Raw genomic sequence first — 21,279 nt, forward strand, 5'->3', positions numbered from 1 at the left:
TGCTGGTAAGCCACAGGTGCACGTCCCATATAGAGAATGTAGTTATACGTTACCGTTCCAAGGATTGGTAAACAAGAGACAGCACTCAATGTTGAAAATCAAAGTGTATTAGTGAAAGCTAAAATACATCCAGAAACCCAACGTTTCGGTCCTACAGAATGGGACCTTCCTCAGGGGGATATCCCCCTGAGGAAGGTCCCATTCTGTAGGACCGAAACGTTGGGTTTCTGGATGTATTTTAGCTTTCACTAATACACTATATATATATATATATATATATATATATATATATATATATATATATATATATATATATATAAAGATGTATTTCAGTAAATGGAAAGCGTAGTGAATAAATAAGCAAACAGCTATTTTAACAGAAAAAAATGCTTATAGGTCATGGGCTTTATTCTAAATTTCACCTGACAATACCCAATGAAGTTTATGAACTTGCCTAAATCATTCATTTAATGTCCCACTTACACCGTCTACACATGTACCAAGCCTTAGTCTGACATGGCACAAAAGTATTAATGCTGCTCCCATTTAGAAGCATGGACGCCCCTCACAGCTCCATCGCGGCAGACACTGTTGCCAGCCCCGCGGCCCCTTGCTTGTTCGTCCGCGGCGCGGGGGACAGCAAGTCTGGCAACAGCGGTATATATCACTGTTCCCCACTCAAAGCTACTACTAGAACATATATGTAAAGATGTGCTTCAGCAGTATAAAAGCACCAGAAACACGGACAACATTGAACGGTGAATTCAGCATTTCAGAGACATTTGTTTTTTATTTAAATAAAATACAGCTAAACCCCGTTATAACGCGGGTCTCGGGGTCTACCCCGAGACCACCGCGTTACTAACGGGGTCGCGGGAAAAAAAATGGCCGCCGCGCTTTAGCGCATATTCATCCCGCGGGGCAGGAGATGGGAGCGGGGATGTCCCTCCTGTCCCCGCTTCCCCCTGTCACCGCGGGGCAGGAGATGGGAGCGGGGATGTCCCTCCTGTCCCCGCTTCCCCCTGTCACCGCGGGGCAGGAGATGGGAGCGGGGATGTCCCTCAGGTCGCCGCTTACCTCAGATCCCGCTGCCTGCATGGAGGTGGTAGTGGGGGGTTTCTTCTCCCCACCGCTGTCCCTGGCGCTCCCGCTGCCTGCGCGGGAGGAGGGGGGGGAGCGGGTGGTGGTGCTGGTCGCGGCCTTTCCTCTGCTCCGACCCCACCCCCCGTCTGTGTAGAGTCACTTGAGAGAGCTTTGGAGACAGGTAAGCAGTCTCCGGAAGACCGCTAACCCCCTCCCCCCCCGCCGCAGCACAGGGCCCTCGCGTGTGTGTAAGTGTCTGTGAGTGTGTGTAAGTGTCTGAGTGTGTGTGTAAGTAAGTGTAAGAGCCGGAGCGGGAGGTGGGAGGTTTGACAGGGAGGGGGGGCGTGGCTTGAGCGGAGGGACCCGCTACTCTCCCCCCCTCCCTCCACGGACTGCAGGAGGGAGCTGCTACTCTCCCCCCCCTCCCTACACGGGCTGCAGGACGGACCCGCTACTCTCCCCCCCCTCCCCGGACTGCAGGAGGGAGCTGCTACTCTCCCCCCCCTCCCCGGACTGCAGGAGGGAGCTGCTACTCTCCCCCCACTCCCTCCACTGGCTGCAGGAGGGACCCGCTACTCTCCCCCCCCCCTCCCTCCACGGACTCGGGCTGGAGCACTCATACATACACACATACACACACACACACACAGGCACTCACGCACTCATACACACACGCGCGCACACACATGCAGGCACTCACGCACTCACACACACACACACAGACAGGCACTCGCACTCACACACACAGACCGCTAACCCCCCCCCCCCGCCGCAGTACAGGGCCCGCCGTAGCCGCAGCGCAGGGCCCCGCCACCCCCCACAGCACAATGACTTCCCACCCCCTTAACTTTGTGAAACAAAAGTCACAAGACGTTGTACAGGCAAAATACATCTGTTAAAGTGCAGTTGTCTGTTTATTTCTATATAATAATTGTGTGCAGTGTGCAGTGTGTGTGCAGTGTGTGTGCAGTGTGTGTGCAGTGTGTCAGTGTGTGCAGTGTGAGCAATGAGGAGTGTGTGTGCAGTGTACAGTGTGTGCAGTGTGAGCAGTGTGAGCAATGAGCAGTGTGTGTGCAGTGTGTCAGTGTGTGCAGTGTGAGCAATGAGCAGTGTGTGTGCAGTGTGCAGTGTGTGTGCAGTGTGTCCAATGAGCAGTGTGTGTGCAGTGTGCAGTGTGTGTGCAGTGTGGCAGTGTGAGCAATGAGCAGTGTGTGTGCAGTGAGTGTGTGCAGTGTGTGCAGTGTGCAAAAAAAAAATGAAAAAAAAAATTTTTTTTTTACATTTTTTTTTCTTTTACATTTTTTTTTTTTTTTTTTTAAAAACGGGAGCCACGGGAAAACCGCGTTATAACCGAATCGCGGTATAACGAGGCGCGTTATAACGGGGTTTAGCTGTATATATATTTTTAATGCTTGTTTTGTAAAACAAGTATTAACTAGGCTCTTATTTCTCTGGTTTTCATCCATCTCCAAAGCTATAAGACTTTGTAGGACCTTTCCATATGCTCAGCCCCAGCTGCAGTCATAATAGATGCCGATGTTTGAAAATACAAAATGTGGTATTTGTTGGGGACAGGTCTCACCAAAGATGGCGAGGGCCTCCACATTTGAACCTTGGGTAAGGAGACCTCTTTCCAAACTACCAAAGAAACCATTCCCACACTTGCTGCCAAGTATCACTTACCCTGTATTTAATGGCCCTTTAAGTTTCTAAAGGAAGGCACCCTGTACCTTATAATATTTAATTCATGTAATTACGGTGTCTAAAATGCCATGACTGGTATGCATCTACAAACAAGTAGTAAGGCCATATTCTATATCTGCTAAATTGGCCGTTCGGGCTATTTTTCGGACGAAAATCCTTACTGAAGAATGGCAGATATAGAATTACACCCTTAATTCTCAGTGCATACCAGTCATGACATTTAGACACATAATTAGATCAGAAAATAATCAATGGTATTAGTGTTTGCTCCCATGTTTAAGACGTATGAATACAGATTTACCTGTAATTCTGCTGATTCTGCTCATCTTCATCACTTTGGAGAAGATCATCATTAAGTTCTTCATCTGACAGGTCAGACAAGTTCTGGTGTCAAAACATGAATCGGTCAGTCACAAAGCTTACTGTGTAGAAATGTCTAAAACAGGGGTGGGCAACTCCAGTCCTCAATGGCCCACAATAGGTCAACTTTTAAGGATATCCCTGCTTCAGCACAAGGTGGCTCGATCAAACAGCCACCGATTGAGCCAACTTGTGCTGAAGCAGGTACTTAAAAGTTGACATGTTGGGGCCCTTGAAGACTGGAGTTGTCCATCCCTGGTCTAAAAACTTTTTTTTATTTAACATTTGGATAATGTATTAAATATGTTATCTGACCTTTTTCCCAGTTAAGTTATCTTCCTCAAGCAGATCATCCTCTAGTTCACTGAAACCAAAAAAAGACAAACATTACACATTTACCTTTTCAAAATACAACTTATAAGACAGTGATTCCGTGTTGCAAAAGTAGATAATCTAAATTGATCAGTAAAGCAGAAATATACAAAAAGTTATACAGAACACATCTTGTGCAACTAAAATAACTGTTACAATACAGATCTGTTGCGTGAATAGGGCAATTAGCCATCTTTCGCGACATAACTCCACACTACATTTTGATTATGGCTAGGGATTCCGGTTCTGGGTTTCAGGTGAAAACCACAGCACAAACACCAGCAACTGAACATCTTCCACTACCCGTTAAAACCGATAAACAGAAATGAAGCACAATTTCTTATTGCGTTCCACCTCTTGTAGCAGCCCAGCGACAGGTAGGAGACAAAGGTGCTTAGTGAACATGTCACAAAGCGTCAGATAAGGGAATTCAATGGGGAATTATGGTTGAAAAGAGCGCGATCGGCCGATAAAGAATAAGCCCCAATGGCAACCAAGGGAAGTATGCAAATTAGAAAAAAGTGCACCAATAACAATTTGAGATTGATATTTAAAAATAACAAACACTGATAAAACAAACAAAAAAAGGATTTCCTAATCATGCCTCAGTTTTCTCAGGTACCATTAATATCCTTTTTCCTATTAGTACAGATCTGTGACTATTCTTGGTTCACTGCAGAGCGTTTTCACTCCAGCTATTTGCTTTAAAACAACTTGATCCATTGAATGCTCGTGCATGCTCAACAGCAGCATTCCTCAATGCACTTTTTATGGGTTGGTGGGGGGAGGGAGGGTGTTAATATATGCAGCATTTGATTATTTTTAATGAAAACTAATTACCTAAGCTGCCGATTGATCCTTTTTCCTGTGATCGATCAGCGAAAACCTGCGCCTGGCTTTTTACTAAGGGTAACTTGGTCTATTGTTACAGATTTAAAATTCAGTCACAGTGTCCGTCTGGGAACAATACAACCATTCCCCGTTTGTGATCATTTGTTGCCAAAACACTTACACTGCTGGGCTCAAAAAAAGTGTTGTGCCAGAGCCTGCAACCAAAGGATGCTCAGTACATTAAAAATGGCATTAAGAGTTGAAATGTATATTTTTTTTTAATGCAGAATACTTATAATTATACTTATATACAATACTTCATATTGTATATATACACAATACTACACAACTGTCTTTTTTTAACACGTAGGATTGTGAATGTTTTGCTGCTCACTCGCAGATCCTCTGCAATCTGTACTTTGTGGTTTACCAAATAAACGTCCTTATAAAAGTAACCAGTGCAATACCATAAGTCTCTACATAAAAACTCCAAATTGTAATAAACTGCCTCGGAAAAATACTAATGATGGAAACAAAAGTTTATATTTTAAACATCTGATCCCATTAGTCCATTATTGAGGCTTTTCATAAGATTAAACTAGAATAGCTACTTTCTCGTGGATTTTGATAACATTACCCCAGCATGACTCAGCTTATAAATCTGGAAAAGATGACGGTGTTGAACAAATTATATATTTGGTAAGTAACCAGTGCTAAGATCAGCAGTATGTGTTCATTTAATAGCATATTTCATAATACAATGTAACACTATAATCATTTTTTTCATCTAAAAGTGATCGAATAAATGAAGTGTCAAAGAAAATGACAATAAAGCCACAAATTGCTTTATCATTACATCAGAGTATCTATTATATTGTACAAGCCACTCTCTATATTCAAATTGTTATGTAGGTGTTGCCTTCCCAGGACAGGAAGAAAGGTTCAAGCTCTACTGCTGAAGTGAATCTGGATCGTTTCCAAGCATATTAAAGAAGCATTAGGGCTGTGATATAGTGGCCGTGTGCGCTACGCCGTGTGCGCTGCGAGTGCTTTTCCTGGTAATGTACAGGTGAATAAAAGCTTCAAACAGACTTAGAACTTTGCAACTAATATTGACAGATTTATTATAAATCATTCTTCCTGGTATTGCACAGGTTATTAAGAATTTATATTAGTGTTAGGGACCCTTGAAACGTGGTCTGCCGTGCAGTTGGCTCAAGGGCTTACAACAATTTGGCCAAAATGTTAAACTAAAAGACCATTTTATTTAATAGACATTTATACATATATATTTAGGCACTGTACCGTGTATGAGTTTCACTGGATGTGCACTGAGCTCTGTCTGTGTTTTATGTTCTGTCTCTGGTTTTAAAAAGCTTAGCAATAAATCAGGAAAACACAGCTATGGCACATAGAACAGATTTCGCATGGTGTTCTTGTATCTTACCAGAGAAAGACATTATTTGCCTGGAAAGATAACAGAACACCAGAACAAAGAAATTCAAATTTAACATCTTCTTAACACTGGTTGACATGCACACAGCAACCAACAACTTCATTAGCACCTGAATTCAGATTTAGACTGGAATACAAAATGCCAATCCCAAGTACAGAACTAATGTAAATCAATGTATAGTGTCTGAACGAGAAAATAAATCTAACTACCTGTCCCAGTCATCAGCTTCAGTTCTTCTTCTCCGAGACCTTTCCGCACCAGGCTTTTCAAATTGATCAAAGTCATCTTCTGCAAAGAAAAGTACCTTGTTTAACAGATCCGACGGGAAGCTTAAATATATAATTCAAAACCTCTAAGAAATCTAAAATGCCTCCTTAAATGTTCCTTACATGCCAGAAATATGTATTTTACTGCATTTAATGTAGCTTTGGTTATGACAGCCAGTTCCAACCAGATTACGAATGGTTACAGTTACAAGGGTGCACAGTTAAATAGGAAGCTACATTTACTTGGCCTGATTATGACAGTTCTGTGCGCGCCTAATGAGTCCCCAACGAACAGACGCGTGGCAAGTATGTTGTGCGGTACCCTCCACCTAACTATTATTAATACCAGCGTTCTTTCCCATTGATTGGTTGTCAGAGAGACAAAGGTTGGCCAGCAAGGGCCAGAAAATGTCAATGAGGTCATTTTAGGGCCTGTGGCAGTTAAACATTTAAAGGGTTGGATGTGAGACAGGAAGCATATAGAAGGTGCAACGCTATCTTAGGCCTCATCCAGGGTGGCGCTGAGCGGGCGCACGCTCATGCTGGACACGTTGCGACAATGCACGTGGCTTGCGTGAGCGGACGGGCCTGCTTGGCCTCAGCCGCATGGCGAGCAAGTAAAATTGATTTTGCAAGCGTGTCACGTGAGTGGTTCGCCCAATGAGGGCGAACCAGCTCCGTGACATCGTAGCCACGCCCCCAGACGCGCACGCACCTAGCCGGCCAGGAATCGCCCGGCCTGCGCAGGGCGCAGCGCTGGAGTGCCAGCGCGCCTGTTTCCACCCTGGACGAGGCCTAAAGGACGGAGAATCCATATTTACCCTACATTTCAAAAGCAGCAGTTCCTCCTAACATTCCTGCTTTTTTTCCCACATGACTATCTGAAGAGCATTATATTCAGCTCTGGGGACCACTCTATTCCTGAGAAACTTACCAATGGAGTTACCATTATAACATCAAGGTTTTTAGAGGGGATGGACATGGTCGTCCAATAAGAAGCTACAACCAAACGCGGCTTCCTATTGGCCCTAGATTTGAAAGGCATTTTGTGTCCCCTGCAGGGAGATTAAAACCATGTAACTTCAGTGTCATCTCAGGAACCATAGAGCCCCCAAGATAAACATGGTTCATCCTCTAAAATGTATGTATGACTTTATTTATATAGTGCCATTAATGTATATAGCGCTTCACAGCAGTAATACACGTGACAATCATAAATAACAAATAATACAAATAACACATAATGGGAAGAAGTGCTTCAGACATAAAAGTAACATTAAGCAAAAGGAGACCCTGCTCTGAAGAGCTTACAATCTAATTGGTAAGTAGGAAGAACGTGCAGACAGTAGGGGGGCGTTCTGGTAAGTGCGTCTGCAAGGGGTCAAGGTTTATGTATCAGTTGTAAATTATCAGCCACGGAGCTACTCATATGCTTCCTTAATCAGGTGTGTTGTAAGGTGGGTCTTAAAGGTGGATAGAGAAGGTGCTAGTCGAATAGTGAGGGGAAGGGAATTCCAGAGGTGTGGGGCAGTCAGTGAGAAAGGTTTAAGGCAGGAGAGGGCTTTGCATACAAAAGGGGTAGAGAGAAGACATCCTTGAGCAGAACGCTCAAGAGTCGGGATGGTGTATAACGAGAAATTAGGTCTAAAGATGTAAGGAGGAACAAAAGAGTGTAAACGTTAAAAGTGAGGAGGAGAATTTAGTGTGTGATATGGGATTTGATAGGAAGCCAGGAGAAGGATTTCAGGAGGGGAGACGCTGAGACAGATTTAGGAAAAGAGTGATTCTGGCAGCAGCGTTTAGGATAGATTGTAGGGTACAGATGAGAGGCAGGAAGGCCGGACTGCAGGAGGTTACAGTAATCGAGACAAGAGAGAATGAGGGTCTGTGTGAGAGTTTTAGCAGTCGAGCAACAGAGGAAAGGGCGTTTCTTTGTAATATTGCGGACGAATAAACAACATGTTTTAGCTACTTTTTGAATTTGAAAGGAGAATGTCTGAGAGGAGTTGAGTGTGACCCCTAACTGCGTGCTTGGGCTACTTGGTGAATGATAGTACTTCCAACAGTAATGTGGAAGGAGGTAGGAGGGCCAGGTTTGGCTGTTTTTTGACATGTTAAGTTTAAGTTGGCGGAGGGCCATCAAGGATGATATAGAAGAGACACATTCAGTCCAGGACAGAGCCCTGTGGTACCCCCACAGAGAGATTGATATAGGAGAAGGTGTTAGCAAAAGAGACACTGAAAGTACGATGGGAGAGGCAAAAGGAGATCCAGGATAGAGCTTTGTGACGAATACCAAGAGAATGCAGAATGTGAAGGAGGAGGGTGTTCCACAGTAAAATGCTGCAGAGTGGTTGAGTAATATGAGCAGAGTATAATGACCTCTGTCTTTGGCAGCATAGAGGTCATTAGTTATTTTAGTGAGGGCTGTTTCCGTGGAGTGAGCAGTGCGGAAGCCAGATTGTAGAGGGTCTAGGAGAGAATAGGTGGTGAGAAAATGGAGCAAGCAAGAATTTATACAAGACGTTCAAAGAGTTTAGAGGCAAAAGGCAGGCAAGACGATAGTTATAAAGACAGGTAGGGTCAAGCTTGTCGTTTTTGAGTAATGGTATAACTGTTGCATGTTTGGAGGAGGGAAAGGTACCAGAGTAGAGGGAGGAGTTAAAAATGTGTGAGAGCATAGAGATAATAGGAGCAAGAGGGTTTAGGAGATGGGAGGGAATGGGGTCAAGAGGACAGGTGGTAGAGGGAGAAGAGATCAGCAACGACACATCCTCCTCTGTGGCAGAGGAAAAAGAGTCAAAGAAGGCAGGAGGAGAGTTAGCAAGAGATGTAGGATGGGAGGGGATATCCTGACGTATGTATTCCACCTTTTCCTTGAAATAGTCGGGGAAGTCCTGAGGTGAAAAGGAGGAAGAACAAGCAGCAGAGGGTTGTCTGAGTAGAGAGTCAAAGACAGAGAAGAGTCGGCGTGGGTTAGGCCGTGCTTATAGTGCCAGCGACGCGAATTCGCCCAAAAACAAAAGCATTGCCGCCACCGCGTGCACTTATAGCGTGCACTGAAGCGAAAACCCTTCGCCGGCAAAATTTGATTTTTCAAGGGCTGTCGCGTCACGTGACGGCTCTTTAACAAATCAAATTGTGGGAATCCCGCGATGCGGCCGACCGGCGAAACATAACTTTCGTCGGTGGCGACGGCGACGTCACCCATCGTTTCGCCGTCGCCATTGGCGGCACTATAGGCAAAGCCTTAGACTTGTGCGTGTTGATTAGTGAAGAAAAGTAGGTTTGTTTAGCTTAAGAGAGGGCGGAGTTGAAACAGGATAGCATAAATTTGTAGTGAAGGAAGTCTGTGAGAGAATGTGAGATTTCCTCCAGAGGCATTAAGAGGAAGAAGTGCAGGAACACAGCATGCGCGTGTGGGAATTTAGCCAGGGTCTGAGGTTAAAAGGACGAGAACGGCAGAGAGAAAGCGGGGCATATAGATCAAGAGAGGAGAATAGGGCAAAGTTGTAGTTCTTGACCAGGTTGTCAGGGTCCGGAGAGGGAGGAGTGTAAAGTGGAATCAAAAGCTGGTAGGTTAATAGAGTGCAGGTCTCTGCAGAAACAAAGGGTAGATGGAGGTGGAGAAGGGGTGAAGTGAGAGAGAAAATGAGATGAGTGATGGTCATAGAGAGGAAGAGGGGAAATTGAGAAAATCAGATAAAGAAAAGTTTTTAGTGAAAACCAGATCTAGGTTGTGGCCATCCTTGTGGGTGCTGGCTGCAGTCCACTGATGAAGGCCAAAAGAAGAGGTTAGAGAGAGAAAGTGTGAAGCCCAAGGGAGAAAGGGGTCATCAATATGGCAGTTGAAGTCCCCTAGGCGAAGAACAGGGGAGTCTGAGGAAAGAAAGAGAGCCAAGATTCATAGTGAACGAAAAAGACAGAAGGGGGATGAGTATAGGTAGGTGGGCGATAGATGACCGCCTTGTTGACAGGGAGAGAAGAGAAAATATGGACAGTGTGAGCCTCAAAAAGGAGGGAAAAGCAAGAGCAGGAGGAATAGGAAGGGTGCGGTAACGACAGAGAGAGGAGGAGCCCCACGCCTCCACCCCTGCCATTAGGGCGCAGAGTGTGGTATAAAGAAAGGCCACAATAAGAGAGGGCAGATTCCAGAGCAGAGTCAGACTGAGTGAGCCATGTCTCCGTTATAGCAAAGAGAAGCAGAGTGAGAGAAAAATAAGTTATGCACAGAGAGGAACTTGTTAGAAACGGAGCGTGCATTCCAAGGGGCACAGGAGAAAAGGAGAGAGGGTGGCAGGGGATGGGTATGAGGTTAGAGGGGTTAATACCAGAAGGAGTAGAAGTTTCATGTGGGAGTGTGGGAGGCGAGGACATTGCTTGGTCTGCAGCTTTAATATTCGCTTAGATAGCATGAGTGAAAAATTCATAGTTTTTGGCGCATTCCCCATTTTTGAAGTTAATGTTTTTGCACTACAGAATATATCTTTTCTGTTTAATGCAACACCCTGAGCAAGTTTGCGTTTGGACCTGTTGCTGCTATACTTCGCGGATGTTGGAAGACATCCTTGTGAAAAAGCTGCATCTTTCCCAGGAATAGTATGTTCATTGTATTTATCACTATACAGCATATTGGTTTTTTTTTTCACCAAATCATTTTCACAGTTGCCTCAATTGGGACTTCTGCACTTCCACGTACAACCCGTCCTCGCTTTCCGGCATTTCATTTTTCAATGAATGGCATATCTGACGCGAGTTCATTAAATCGGCCAATCACAAAGGCACAGTTCAGGGAAATTGCAAAGCTCAGTCTGTGTGAACTTTTATGTGGTGTATTTTTGCCCTTAACCATGTCTTACAAAAGCAAAAATACCAGTGATGTTTCTGCTCAAAAACAGAATAGAATGCATGTTAACTTTAGAGGTAAAGTTAAACAACATAAGGCGTTCAGAGAAAGGATAAACCAATACAGAAATTGGCTGAATGTTGTACAGTATATCCCTTGTACGACAACAGTGGCAATTCTGAAAGACAAGGCCAAAATATTGAAGCAGCCCAAGGGCTCAACTCCTATGCAAGCAAAAACAATAAGGCAACGCGATGGACTTATTGCTGAGGTTGAAAAACTCCTCATCACATGGCTGGAAGATCAATCCCAGCGTCATGTGCCCATTAGTTTAATAATTCAAGCCAAGGCTTTTAGTCTTTTTGAGGATATAAAGCAATAGCATGAAGAACGGTCCAAGAATTAAACTTTTACTGCAAGAAAGGGCTTGTTTATGCGTTTTAAAGACAGGGCAAATGTGCCTAACATTAAAGTGACTGGGGAAGATGCTAGTGCGGATGAGGATGCTGGCTATTACGCTTGTCAAGAGCTTAATGTTTTGTTCCGGCTGTGAAATTATATTGTGCTTTTAAAGCATTGCTACTCCTGGACAATGCTCCTGGCCATCCTGTGCATCCAAACATTATGGTGGTGTTCAAGAGCCCCCCCCCAACACCAACACCAACTCAGGGGGTTATTGATTCCTTCAACGCCAACTATTTTAGGCGAACATTTGTCCAGGCCATCAGGGCAACTGATAAGGAAGGAGATCCAACCTTAAAGAATTTTAGAAGGGTTTCAATATTCTGCATGCAGGGAAAAACATTGATTAGGCATGGAGTGAGTGGAGACAATCCAATTTAAATGGTGTTTAGCGTAAATTGTGCCCAGATTTTGTCTCTGATTTCCAAGGCTTTACAAAGACACTGGCTACGGTTACTCAAAGTGTTGTGCAAATGGGTAAAGATCTCGACTTAGAGGTGGAAGAAGAAGTTGACAAGTTGCTGGCTGATACGTGTGTGTGTGTGTGTGTGTGTGTGTGTGTGTGTGTGTGTGTGTGTGTGTGTGTGTGTGTGTGTGTGTGTACATTCTAGGTTTATGACCCAATCTAGTAGCCATGTTTTATTACAAGAATCGTAAAATACAACAAATGTCAGAAAAAAATAATGCATCTCACAGTCTTGACTTGTCTATCTGAGCTTCATATTGGTATTTTTACCATGAAGTCATCATTAGAAGAAAAAAATGTCTGCACAACAACCAAATACTTTAGGTAACATGATGTCTAAGTAGTCCATAGGCTAATAAATGGAAGCCTCTATTTCTATATTTGTGGTCCCATGTCAATACAATTTTGACTAAAAACCTAATTGCGGTAAATGCAAACGAGAAAACAAGTCAAGCTGAATATTGTAAAATGTACTTGTGACAATGTACAGTGTCAAAACAAACACACAAAAAGAAAACACAATTCATTAGAAATGCTGCTTAAAAATGTGTGAGAAGGAAGTACTTGAGCCGTTACTGTTTTTACCATAAAATACACAAGCATTTTAATCTCATGGGAAATGGTAAAAAGGAAACCGAGATAAACTATTAATATTGCAATTTGAAAATCTGATTAGCAAAAGCATGAGCTCAAAAATACGCCTTGGATTCTGAATGGAAAAAAAGATACTTAACTTTAATCTTTAGTGTGTCCTTCTGACATTCACTGGATGTCACAAGGGATGGTATACTAGCGGCCCACCAAGGGCATGCCTGCTTTGCTTGAGTCTACGTGAGATCATGCTTGTGGCTCTATAAGGCTGCGGACATGGTGCCGCAGCACGTGCGGAGACGCACGGAGGCCGAGGGAAAGCGGCGCTTTCCCTGGCCATATTACTCGGGACGTGGGGGGCATTTATAGTGACAACATGGAGCTGGTTCGCCCTCATTGGGCGAGCGCTCACGTGACAGCCCTGTCGCGCGAGAAATCAGTTTGAACGGATTCCTCGCGCATCCCCTCTTGCCTCCGCACGCACGCCGCATGTACGCGAACACTGCCTTAAGGCAGTCTGTTCGCTCAGCGTGCGGACACGCGGTCTGAGGTACCATGGACACAGCCGTACGAGCCAATGAATATATTGGAACGCAAGATGAGGGCTTCCTCTGACATTGGGAAACAAGTCACACCAATCGGATTGCCACACAAGACACTATGAGGTCACTGTACATGCTGCAGACATTTCAGGACCGAAAGGGGGGAGAATTTCAATGACTCACATAAGAAAACCTCTTGACTTTGCACACAACAGGAACACACATTAAAAGTCTGCTATTTAAGTCAACCCACTGCCCACAACATTGAGACAAGATATTTTTGCAACAGAAATCAGGGCTCCCCTGAAATGTTTGTAAAGGATACTGCTGGTCCTAGACCCATTACATCACCAAAAAACGGAAAAAGTATATCTGGGGAGACAATGTCCAAAAGGAGTGTCTACCTCAAACAGCAGATCATGTTAAACTACCATCGGTTAATACGCTGCTGTTATGAAAGCCAAGCAATGTAGCCAACCAATTCAAATAATGTAGACCACCTGCTGTTTGACTTCGATGCACTATATTTTTGCTACTGTCTATTGAAAATCTGTTTGTTGTTTCCTCTTAGCATTTATGTTTCTTGTTGACTGGAGAGCCAACGACCACAAAGCTGTCTGTTTAAAGCACCAATACCACCTGCGGCCCGTTGGCTCCAAAAATTACCTGTGTACTCACCGGTAATGCTCCCACCTGCTGAAACAAGTGTGACTGCATCATGTCGCAGGTCACCTGGACCAATATGAAGCCGCAAACTATGATATTGCGGCTGCCTATTGGCCTGATAGCAGTTGTCATATTGAAATCTCTATGAGACACACCGGCAGCAAAAACTGTATTTATCTGGAGAATTGTGAGGTCCCTTAAGATTTAAATAGAGCAGTTCAGCTCCTGTATTTAAATGGAGCCGTTCAGCTCCTGTGGACCCTCTGCTTCCTTCCAATTATGTAACTATATCAAATGCCATTTGTTTGGGACTTCTACTTAGGTGCAATCTATTTAAAACCCCATTTAGGTCTGTAATCTTAAATGTGAAAGGGCATAACATCATACCATGTGTAGCGGTCATGTAAAATGGCTACAGTCATCTCTCCTGCTGACAGTAAGGCCTGGTAAGTTGTGGGCATGCCAGCAGTAATTATGGAGGTTTGCCCTCACACCCTGGTGGGGTGCCCTGTGTATGGATGGGAGTGGTCACATGCTCTGACTCCATGGTTAGTGATGTCAGAGGTGTGTCAGCTTCCAGAGTGTACATAAGGCACAGCACTGTGTCTAAAGTTAGTTCTGCCAGAGTTCTATCTGAGTCCAGTTCTAGTAGTCTTGGGAGTTCTATTCAGTCTGGTTCAAGTGCAAGTTCTAGCAGATGGTTATGTTATAGTAACTGAAGAGAAGACTGTGTCCAGGGACCTGGCACAGGGCAGAGATCCCTGCGGGGATAGGGAATCCCTATTTAAGGAGAACCATACCTTTTAAAGGGAAGCACTGAGTGAATATGAGTGGCTAGAAAATCTACTGCGAGGGGCAGCTAGCCCACTCAGGCAATAAAGATGTTCTCAATCAAAAACCCTCTCGTGTACATGTGTGGAGTGAATGTACAGGGAGGAGCACCACCGAGGAGTTCCTCGTCAGGACCATCCCCAAGTGACCGAAGGGACCCTGATGAGGTGGAGGCGCTGCACTGGAACTAGGTAGGACTCAACACACTACCTCAGCTGCCTGTCTGGACGGGTCCTCCCCACACACCATCATGCGGGAGACTCAGGAGTCCTGTTGCCAACAGGTGCACCACCAGACACTACCACACTGTAATGGGGACCGGTTAGACCACAGGGGCCAATGTGAGATTGGGTGGGTCAGGCCGGGCCAGAAAAACCGTTACATATGTAATGTACATACTTTTGCCAGATTATGAAAAACATCTGAAAAATAACTAAAATCAACAATTCCAACATGTCTCTTCAAAGTTGAGATATAAAATAGTTAATTTATTCGTTAAACACCATCACAACTATTATGATGTCTGGTTAAAATTATTTGGCCAATCTTTTATAACAGAAAATGTCTGGATAACGTCAGGATAAACTGTTTTGGACCACTTAAGAGGAACTACATGTGTCAAAGTAAACACATCCCGCACAGTGAATTAACAATGCAAACGGGCAAGGAACATGGAGACTATAAATGATTTGCAATTATTCAAATATACTGTGCAGCAAATTCATATTTACACGTGTCAAAATTGATCACCTAAGAAAAGGTGCTTGTGGGAGTTCCTCTAGATTATAGATACGTTACAATTTGCTGTGCAACAAAATGATGTAATAAAATAAAACAATATCAGGATAGATTGCTGATTTAAGACTACTGTAGTCTATACTCTGTAGCACTTTTATATATGACAGCAAATGTAGCATCCTACAACAATGTCTATGCCTATGTCTTTAATAAAACCAATTTTAGAGCAACAACCCAGCACTTTCAACGACCATTACCCTTATTTATTGCAGAGAAGCCGATTCTCCATGTCAGGAAAGTAAAGAGCGGCTTTGCACCGCATTAAATACAAAGGTCCATGTCAGGGTTAACAATGAAAGCCCCTGGTTCAATTGCCATTCAGTTTTGATGTCCCAGCACGTCAAAAACTTTGTTGAAAGAATACTTGTCAAAAAGCTAATGGATATGGGTAATGTTCCAATATTGCATTACATTCCCCCTTGGTCATTGGCCCCTACCGCTGCAGCCCATTTCTTAATGATGGGGCTTCAGAGCTGAATATCTCTTGAAAGTGGCATTAGACAAATAAAGCCCCTAGTTATTTGGGAGAGCAGGGGTGAATCAGGTTGTGTAACAATTGGAGTGGTAGATAACATTTTGCACTCAATGTATTAACCTGACTACACCAAGTTGTAGAACATTGTGACATCTATTCTTGTTCATAAAGGATTTGATTTTTAAAGCTAGTGTAAAACTACAATTACAAAGAATTAGGTTTGTTTAGTAAAAGGTATCATCACCTGCAACAAATCTAGAGATGGGCATCATACCGATGTGATCATACTATCGCTTTAAGTCAATACTGACATTCTTTATTATCGTTGTATTACCATCGGTGTGGGGGTCTGATATTTTAGAAATAGCAAATGACACTCAGTTGAACCCTTTGAGCACTTCGGCCCTCGCCATCATCCTACCGCTTCTCCACAGCTTTCATGTAATCGCTCCGTCACTTATGTTCTCCCCGATAGATTGTGTTGTGCACTGCACAGAAACGCAACCTCTACAAAAACGAGCAGTAATATTATTACAGTTATTGAGTCAGGGGGTCCCGGGGGGGAGGGGTGCCAGAACCCATGACTTAGTTGCTATGTCTATAGGGCACCCAAAGGGTTAATAGGCCATGTCAAAAGAAAAAACACAGAGCTACCAGTGTAAATTTGAGTGCAGCATCCCACCCGTCCACAGAGGATCCCTCTGACCTGTGTTTAACTTCTTAAATGTGTTACCTAAATACCTTCAAAATTACTCAAAAAAAAAAAAAAAGAATGTACAATCAACAGTTTATTAAGAATGTTCTTATTGAACAGATATCTAGCACAATACATTTTCTAATATTGGTATTATAATAATTTTGGTAGTTGTCCAACCCTATATACACAAACGCACACAAAAAAAACTTTGTTCCCACATCCTCATCCATTATTATGAGAAGTGACATGTGATAAAATGACATCACCAAATTATTTTCCCTGGAGATTTGTGCTGATGGGAAGTCTCAAAGCATTACTATGGGGACAACTGGTAAAAGATGGAGTTGAAACCCTGTGAGAAGCTGATAAAGTGGGGTACTTTACAAATAATGCAGAACACTGTTGCGATTAGTTGTTGTCCCTGTAGCGCGGACTATTGAAACTAGGTCAATACGGTCTATATTCACTAAAGGGTGCTATACTTTAGCAAATTAATGGGATTAATGGAAGTTTAGTTTAGTAGCCTTTAGTGAATATGGGACTGCATTGGGAGAAGGACACGATCATAATGGAGCAAGTGGATAAGTGATACTTTATGGGCTATATATCTGTTAGATAATGAGATCCACTCTGGATGTCTACAAAGCATTACAGTATATGATAACCTCGGGGGGGAAGCCTGTGGTGTACACATGCATCACTTAATAACACAACGGGTGTATGGGGGGCAGAGAGGCCCTGCAGCTTAGGGGGACAGAGATACCCTGCAGATGAGGGATGGCGAGGGCTGTACAGAGAACCCCCCTCATATAATGCAGCACAGGGGGATGACAATAATAAAGCAGAGAGACCTCCTCCTGCTCACAGGCCCAGGGCCTCTCCCGTAACCCGGCGCAGAAACACATCAAGTGATACCTCCTAACATAGCGGACATGCTCCCTCAGCTCTCCGTCCGAAACCGCCGCATCAACTCGGGTGACAGCCTAAAAGGGAGGGGCAGCCAGAAAATCCGTCCCGGTGCCGGCAAACCTCCCGTGATCTCTTCACGAAAACAACAGAGAGACGGGGAGGGAGGGGGTGTAAACTAATCACAACATGGCCGCCGACCACAAATCTCCCCGCTCCCGAGGCATGCTGGGAGGACGCAGGGGCACAGGGGGGCGGGGACAGCGCGCGAAGGTGGGGAGCGCGCGCACGGCTATTGCACAGGTTTTAACGAAGCGCGCGCGAGGCATTGTGGTCCAGCTGGGAAGTAAAGTAAGTGCGCAGTGGCGCGCCGGCTGGGTGCCTGGCTGTGTGCGCCTGGTTATCAAGTAGTCGCGGTTGGTGGGGAAACTTTTGAATACAGGGACGGTTCTCGTGGTCTTTCTGTGTGTGCTGGGGAAGTGCAGACGTGTTGTAGTGTGCGGGTAATGACAGGGGGATGATGTCCTCCTCGGGACACACGTCTGCTCCTGTCACTGTGTGTGTGTGTTTGCCAGGTGGGCTGCTCTGGCTGGGAAGGGGTTAGTTACAGCGAGGTGACTGAAGCCTGGTTTCTCCCGAGCTGAGCCCTTTTTAATAAGTGATGTAAATACATTGTGTAAGTTACTTTGCGAACCTGTTGAGCTGGTACTTGGGTGTGGTGTGATTTCCTCTGCCTGCTCCTCCTGTTGCGATGTCTGCTCAGGCAAACCCTGGACCTGTGCCCCCCTCGCCTTATCTGTATTGGGTCTCTGATAAGTACAGGGCGAGATAAAGGGTAAATAACACGCTAAATAACACACTTGATTAAAATGCCCCCAAGCAAGTCCATTTGTAATTGGTTTCCAAAAAAATCAGGAAAATATTTGTTTTTATTATAATTAGATTAAGGAAGCTGATTGGTGCCTTATTTTTTACATAACATGTTTTTTGGTCTGGCTATGTGAAATTGCAACCTTAATGCACTAATCCCTTTAGCTGACGATGTATTTGTATTCCACTTTTAAACCGGGCGCTCTATATTGTAGGACACCCAGCTCCGGCTACACATGGTTGCAGAGAAATAAAAACTTTACAACCCTTGAACAAGACCAAATCTTTTTTGGAAGATCAATATGACCGTCTTGCTCAAGCAGCTAATAGGAAGCCGCAAAATCATCGGACGATGGCATTGTGTATTTCCATTGGGTGACTTCCCCCTCCCCCCAGTCATATTGATTGTAACAAGCAAAAATGAAACATTGTTTTTCTCTGCAGCTGGCTGTGCCCAGGGCCAGGAAGACCTCCAAGGATTGGAAACATGTTCATAATATTGACTTTGTAAACATCCGTGTTGCTGCTTTTAACTCAAAAAGCGTTCAAACGGTGACTTGTTTGGATCGTTGACGTCCCTGCAATGCACTATGTCACTTGTAGTTTACTGTCCTCTTATCAGGTCGATTCTAGCTTGATGATTCCAGTCTACTATTTTATCAAAAATTAGAGAGAGAGGTATATTATCACCATCTCTCTAGCTAGAAGCTCATTAGTAGATGCACTCCGGACTATTAAAACATAACATTTATTAGGTATTAAAATTAGGTCTACATGCATGAAAGTCATAATGTGTAATAAGTGTAATAAAAATAGGGTGGGAGTGGGGCGGGGGTGGTAGAGTTGAGCTGAAGGTGTATTGCTAAGTGTATACTAACCTCCAAAAAGGAAAGGTAAGTATGCAATGTTATCACCTAAAGACACCTATGAATGTTAGGGCAATTGTACCTCATGAGTGCCTCTGTCTGTATTGCTAAGGTGTCTAATGCTAATACAGGTATAAAGTGCAGTCACTGGCACAGCATACCGATCAAACCAACCTATGATTGCTTGACGTGGAACCAACCTGCTGTTGTAACATATAATGATGATGTAAAGGTTATAGCAGACCCAGATGGAATAACAGATCGATAGTTCACTCATATACCACAAGACAATATAGGATTATAACTCTTTACCACTGTAATGTATGCACGGAAGGTTCAATACAATCATGGTTTGTTTGGTGGTATGTGGATTGAGCCTGTGCAGGACAACAGCTCTGCATGCTGTGTGCTGTGGAGATAGCTACCAATGCTGATACAGGTATGAAAAACTAACAATCCGCTGTCAGCAATGCTGCAATGTATGTTAGTGCTGTCTGCAACCTGTGGTTGAATGTAATATAATCGCAGGGAGGTATAGCCTATTGTTGCACTCTGTACTGTAGGTAGTAGTTTGCAAAAGACAGTATAATGGTACTAATGCTTAATAGCAGTGTATCAATGTCTATACAAAGATATCCATATCATGTAGTGCTGGCTATATATAAACCTCTCACTGTATGATACACCACAGGGTCATAAACGTAGCAGAATAAGATGCAATGTGATCAGCAATGGTATTAGGCAGTACATACAGAGAATGCACACAGTGGTGCCAGAAGAAATACAATTCTCAAACATTCAATTGCCAGGCAGCATAAAGAGCTCAGATGGCACACAATTGCCAGACTGCATACAGTTAGCTTGTGGCAACCTCGTGGAGGATACAATTACCAACGGTACACTACTCCCAGATGACGTCACTACGCCGAACGCCCTACGCGTTTCCCTCCTACACGGAGATTCGTCAGGGGCGGGTGAGTGACAGCTGAGGCAGGGGACCTGCATTATAGAGCGTCTGTGGTTGTCCTAGAAACCCGTAACCAATCAGCATTAGTGTGTTATACACACTCCTGTTCGCATAGTCTACTACTTTGAAGTTGCAATCCTGTTTAGAGATCTATATAATATATATACCTATCAAAAATATTACTTGTGAGCACATTCACATGTCTTAGGCTGCGCTTATAGTGCCAGCGACAGCGATGTGACAAAGCGTCAAAACAAATACATTGCCACCGTTGCGTGAGCTTATAGTAAGCGCGATGCGACAGAGCGACGTCTTGGTCGCGATCGCTGGAAGTCATCTCAATTTGATTTTTCCAGCAACCCCAGCCTGCTGTCGTCGGCACTATAAGCGTAGCCTAAGACAGGTCTGCAACCCTGCTTTTCACCATTAACACCTAGCATACAGTGCTTCCACTGCAGCAAGGGATTCTGGAAAATGGCATGCAAATGAGCACACAGTGCCACCTTTTGCCTTAAATCCATTTACATGGAACCCTTGAGCCAATGCTCGCTGTTTTAAACACAGCCTGGGATCAGATGCAAAGCCAGTAAACCCACTCACAGACCGCTACCAATACAACAAAGTGTTCCAGTACTCACTGACTTTTTAGAAAAATGTCAAACAAGGAATATGCCAAAATGCATTCCCTTGCAGGAGAGAGAATTGATTATCGTTTTTGCTTCACAGACTAAGGATTTTACAGTTTGACTATATATTTTTTGCACAGCAGCTTACAGTCTCTTGCTGGATCTGGACATTATTTACTGAGCCTGTGCTTTTTTTTCATTTATTTCGGTATTTTCCGTGTTTTGGGTTTTGCATAGTCTGTTGGGGGACGCAGGGTCTAGGGAAGTACCTTTGGTACTTGGTATCGTCTTCACCCCGAAACATTGCGCCCCCCCCCCCTCCTAATTACCCTCAATTTTGTTTTCCCCACACACACACACATTTTCCCATTGTGGTTTTCCTTGTTCTTTTTTTTTTTTTTTTTTTTCCCCCTTCCCCTGTGTTTTCCCCTCACCACTTTTTTTAGGGTCCATTTTTATTTCCCGCATGTGTGACATTGTTCCAAGTTATTATATATTTTTGTCTTCATATTAAATTTTCATTTTGTTATTTTCCTTGTTTGACATTTTTCTAAAGAGTCAGTGAGTGCTGGAACACTTTGTTGTATTGGTTACTGTT

The 21,279-nt window shown here is 43.9% G+C and overlaps 2 protein-coding genes across 7 annotated transcripts in view; one reads left to right on the forward strand and one right to left on the reverse strand.

Moving 5' to 3' along the window:
- Positions 1 to 17,583, reverse strand: part of RBM33 (RNA binding motif protein 33) — a 90,986-nt gene extending 73,403 nt beyond the window's left edge. For all 5 annotated transcript variants that reach the window (XM_075587860.1, XM_075587859.1, XM_075587862.1 and 2 more), the window contains exons 1-4: positions 17,362 to 17,583; positions 6,016 to 6,094; positions 3,463 to 3,511; positions 3,089 to 3,171 (exon numbers count right to left, since the gene is read on the reverse strand). In XM_075587860.1, coding sequence (XP_075443975.1) covers positions 3,089 to 3,171; positions 3,463 to 3,511; positions 6,016 to 6,094; positions 17,362 to 17,380 — 230 coding nt within the window. In that variant the 5' untranslated portion in view covers positions 17,381 to 17,583. The remainder of the gene's footprint in view (positions 1 to 3,088; positions 3,172 to 3,462; positions 3,512 to 6,015; positions 6,095 to 17,361) is intronic.
- CNPY1 (canopy FGF signaling regulator 1) overlaps positions 17,511 to 21,279 on the forward strand; it is a 122,219-nt gene continuing 118,450 nt past the window's right edge. The window contains exon 1 of one of the 2 annotated variants that reach the window (XM_075587864.1): positions 17,511 to 17,703. In XM_075587864.1, coding sequence (XP_075443979.1) covers positions 17,542 to 17,703 — 162 coding nt within the window. In that variant the 5' untranslated portion in view covers positions 17,511 to 17,541. Of the gene's footprint in view, positions 17,704 to 17,724; positions 17,856 to 21,279 lie in introns of those variants that run through there. The other variant, XM_075587867.1, reaches the window with a different exon arrangement.

Source organism: Ascaphus truei, chromosome 2 (assembly GCF_040206685.1).
Source record: "Ascaphus truei isolate aAscTru1 chromosome 2, aAscTru1.hap1, whole genome shotgun sequence".
Taxonomy (NCBI): Eukaryota; Metazoa; Chordata; class Amphibia; order Anura; family Ascaphidae; genus Ascaphus; species Ascaphus truei.